General features: G+C 41.0%; 1 protein-coding gene across 1 annotated transcript in view; it reads left to right on the forward strand.

Annotated features, from left to right (window-relative positions):
• The window catches only part of PTH2R (parathyroid hormone 2 receptor), a 62213-nt gene that overhangs the window by 48070 nt on the left and 10044 nt on the right, over window positions 1–4099 (forward strand). Inside the window, exon 8 of the mRNA XM_004701773.2 lies at window positions 1798–1892. Coding sequence (XP_004701830.1) covers window positions 1798–1892 — 95 coding nt within the window. The remainder of the gene's footprint in view (window positions 1–1797; window positions 1893–4099) is intronic.

A 4099-nucleotide genomic window follows, 5' to 3' on the forward strand; every position in this document is an offset into this window, starting at 1 on the left:
CTGTGTGCTCTGGTCAGATATATCCTTCTCCCAGAGCTGCAGATTCAGTGCCATCCTTTGAAATAACTTCTTCTCGGGGGAGGGGCAGGCATCCACTTAGTATTTGGGACTGGGGTCACTCCCCGTTTTCATTAGCAATGTGGAGGTAGAAAAAGGAGTTTAACATCTCTGAACTAGTTTCTTGTCTATGCAACGGGGATAGAAATGGCTCTGTGCCAAGGAACAACTTGCCAAGTTCAAACATGTTCTATAGAGGGAAGCCGCTTTTTAAACTCGAAAGAATATTGTGTTATATTTATAGGTAGATAGCCTTATTTGCATAGAATCCACCCTAAGTTTTCCAGGCTTGACTGTTTCTGGATAGTCACTTTCTTTAGTTTTGATTTGACATTGATTAACTGGAGTAGACCTTTAAGCAAACATTTTCCTCCAAGAAGGTTACATTAGATATGCAAAAACAAAGAAACAAAAATGCCCACTTTCATTCAGTTGAATGTGACTCATACTGACCCTATATAGGATTTCTGAGGCCATACATTTTAAGGGAATGGACAACCTCATCCTTGTCTTGCGGAGCAGCTGGTCGGTTTGAACCACCAACCTTACAGGTAGCAGCCCAATGTCTAGGCCACAAGCCACATGGGGTTGTATAACCCACAGCCAGTGAGTTCATTCCAACCCACAGGAGCACCTAGGGAAAATCAATTTGAGCTAGAGTTTCTTCGTCCACTACAAATGGATACGCCAAAAGTGACTGCCCCATGTTGATGTGAGGATTTAAATGAGGGAGTACCTAGCAAATGGTGGCTGTTATTAGTCTAGAAATTTTAACATTTAAAAAAAAAAAGGAAATTTTAACATTGTTCTTTCACTGGCTCACCATACATCTCTGCACTGCCCTGAGGTCTGAGGGCTATACTGACAAGCCCCCAGCTTTTAGGAAATTGGTGAGGGGAATCTATAGGCTCATGGTGGAGAGCCAAAGAGGACAATGAGGACTGACGCAGAGGACCAACTGGTCTGGAGAATGCATCACCTAGTGACAGAGTCTCCAAATTCTGGAAAAGATCGACAAGATTTAACAAGCACCCACTCATTGCAGCCCATAGGGGCATTGTTGCTAAGTGTTCGTGCTTTCTGGACCACAGCCCGGAAAGAGAGGATGCTGTGGATTCAGACTTTCACTTCCTTACAAGCCCAGAGCAGAGCCTCTTCAATGATCTTTAAAGCCTTCTGACATAAAAGGGCTCATCCCACATACCTCCTTGACCCCCCTTTTAAAACCAGCACTTAATTGATTCCAATAATGTCCACAGAAATAAAACACCAAATTCCATATAATTGTCAAACAGTGGGCCTTTTCTTACTTAGCAGCGTATTCACCTTTTAATCAGAGGCCTTTATATTTCCTATCTACTACACACCAACAACGCTATTACCCCTCTCTTGATGGAATTTAATTAAAAAAGTCACAGCAGGTTACATTTCTGTTATGCTTTGCCATACCAGGCTGCCACAGGGCTCCATCTGAACTTTGACTTGGAGATTCCCTGTGGATTCCTGGAAGGTCATCCTTGATATTTGTATCCAGCAATGCGGAAGCACTCTCTTCCCATTCATGAGGACAAGTCAGGAGCCACTAGCTTTCTACCATCTCATTTCAGAGTCCCTCATTCACATGTAGGGAATGAGTAGTTTTCAGGTTTTGGTTGCAAGAAAGTTCAATTTATGTACATTTTAATGAAACATCTTGAAGACTAACATAATTATTCTTTGTAATATTATCTTCTCTTGCAGCTGAATTTTATTATCTTTCTGAATACAGTTAGAGTTCTGGCTACCAAAATTTGGGAGACCAATGCAGTGGGACGTGACACCAGAAAGCAATACAGGTAATTCCATGATGGGCGTCCTTATTAGAGAGAGGTTTTGTTAATTATTTAAAGGGACAGATGCAGATTAATTTGATGTCTGGAGGAGATTAAACGTGTGAATACATACTTTCATTTAATTCAGTGTGATTTAGCTGAAAAGTAAATACATTTAATGACAAACTAACCACAAACTTCCCCACTGTGCTTAAATTCTAGGTAAATTTTATCTGTTCTTAGCAAATTGGGGTTTTCCCATAAACCTTTTTAATCCACAAAAAAAGATTTTGCTGAAAACATCGGCAGACAATATCGCCGGCACCTGAAAACCAAACTGTCATAACTTAAAACCAAGAGTGGGAATACCTTAGATTGTTCTAAATCTTTCCATGCAATTAGTCCCTACCCAATGTAATTTTTGCAGGACTTTGCAATGTGCTCACTGGGGAAGATACCGTATTCAATCTTTGGCAAAGAAAAGATTTTGAATGCTGCAGGTCACTACCAACATATTTTTGTCCATTTATGCCAATGATCATTCCAGAAATTCTGGCTAAGAGTGGCATTTCCTTGTCGTCAGGTGGAGGTGGGTCTGTAGATATTGCTTCCAAAGCAGGGAACAATTTTATTTTGCCTCTCCTTATTGTGAGATGTAGCCTCAGATAGACGGGGAAGAAATCAAAGTCAATGTTTCACAGTGCTCTCTGAGTCTCGTATTGAATCATTCTCCTCTATTGTTTGGTAAGTCTATGCTATCTAGCAGAAATGACTATAGATACAGGCTAACATCTGGTTGTGCACAATGTGAACTAACTGACACCTGTTAGTTGCAGTTATTTTCAGCATGCTTCAAGTACTTGTATTTAAAATGATAAAATAACTTGTGTCTTTGAACTTAGCACCAAGAGCCCATGCTGGATAGGACTGCTTGTCTGTCTCCCAGCTCCTCAAGGGCACCAGAGGCCAAACAGTGGTAGAACAGTGAAAGGCGTGAACAGGCTTTTGTTCTTCTTCATAGAATGAAAAAGCACAATTGTAGTCGAAATCCCTGAATTTCTCCAATTCAGGATGGTGCGAACTAGTACCTTTAGGGAAAATGCGTCTGATAGATTTGGGACAGTGGAGAAATACAGGCTAGCCTTTCTTGTGAGAGCAAGCTGAACGGACAGGATTTTCAGTTCATTTACTGGGAACCTTCGACTGTATGGAATTCTGAAAATTTAAAATATCTGGTGTCTGGAAGTTTATAGTGATTAATTAGAATAGATCTAGAGCAGGGTTGGCAAACTTTTGAGATGGAAGAGCCAATCCTGCCCCTCACAACCATTCAAAGATTATTCCAGAGCCATAAATACATTTTTAAAAACAAATGTAATCATCATGTCCTGAATAATGTCTTTAACTTTTTCAGTTTGACTTCAGGTTTGCAAGGAGAGAGCCACAGAAAGCCCGAGTTGCAGTTGGCCGACCCCTGGTCTAGAGTATAGGAATTAGGGGAGGTGTTTTTCAGACAAATACATATTATTTTCCTAGCTGAAGTATATTCAGTATTTTAAATAGTGTCCAAAGCTCAATTAACAAGCTCAAGTAATGGTTGGTAGAATTATGTTTTATATGTGGGGACTTGGACTGAGAATCTATTTTCTTGTTGACTTTTGGCCGAGTACCCCGCCACCCCCACCCCCCCCAGTTCCTCACCATGTGAGCCTCTTACTAGGGCAGCTCACAACACAGCAGCTTGCTTCATCACGCCCAGCCGGGGAGAGAGCCCATCACCTTTGCCCAAACCTGTTAGTTAGAAGCAAGTAACACCCACACTCAAGGGCAGAGGATTAACCAAAACAGGAATATCAGGGGCTGGAATCATAACCATTTTAGAATCAGCCCATCACCCTGGAGAAACCTTGTTGGCTCCTCAAACTACACAAGAGAAAATATTTATGTGTTTGTAGTTATATTTAAATTTTTGTATATATACATATACATATATATGAAGAAAATATATATATAAACAAACCAGTAAGTGAAGCAAACAAACCAAGCTCTAGACACACACACACACACACACACACACACACACACACACACACACACACAATACATCTCTAGGCAATTGGAGTTAGAGTCTATGGAACCCAGAGAATATTCAGAGAAGGCAAGAGAAATTTGGGGATTGACTACGCCCAACTGCCACCACCGGCACCACCACCCAGAAGCAAACGTGAACT

Source organism: Echinops telfairi, unplaced genomic scaffold (assembly GCF_000313985.2).
Source record: "Echinops telfairi isolate 266 unplaced genomic scaffold, ASM31398v2 ScPeMD7_3;HRSCAF=10, whole genome shotgun sequence".
NCBI classification, from domain to species: Eukaryota; Metazoa; Chordata; class Mammalia; order Afrosoricida; family Tenrecidae; genus Echinops; species Echinops telfairi.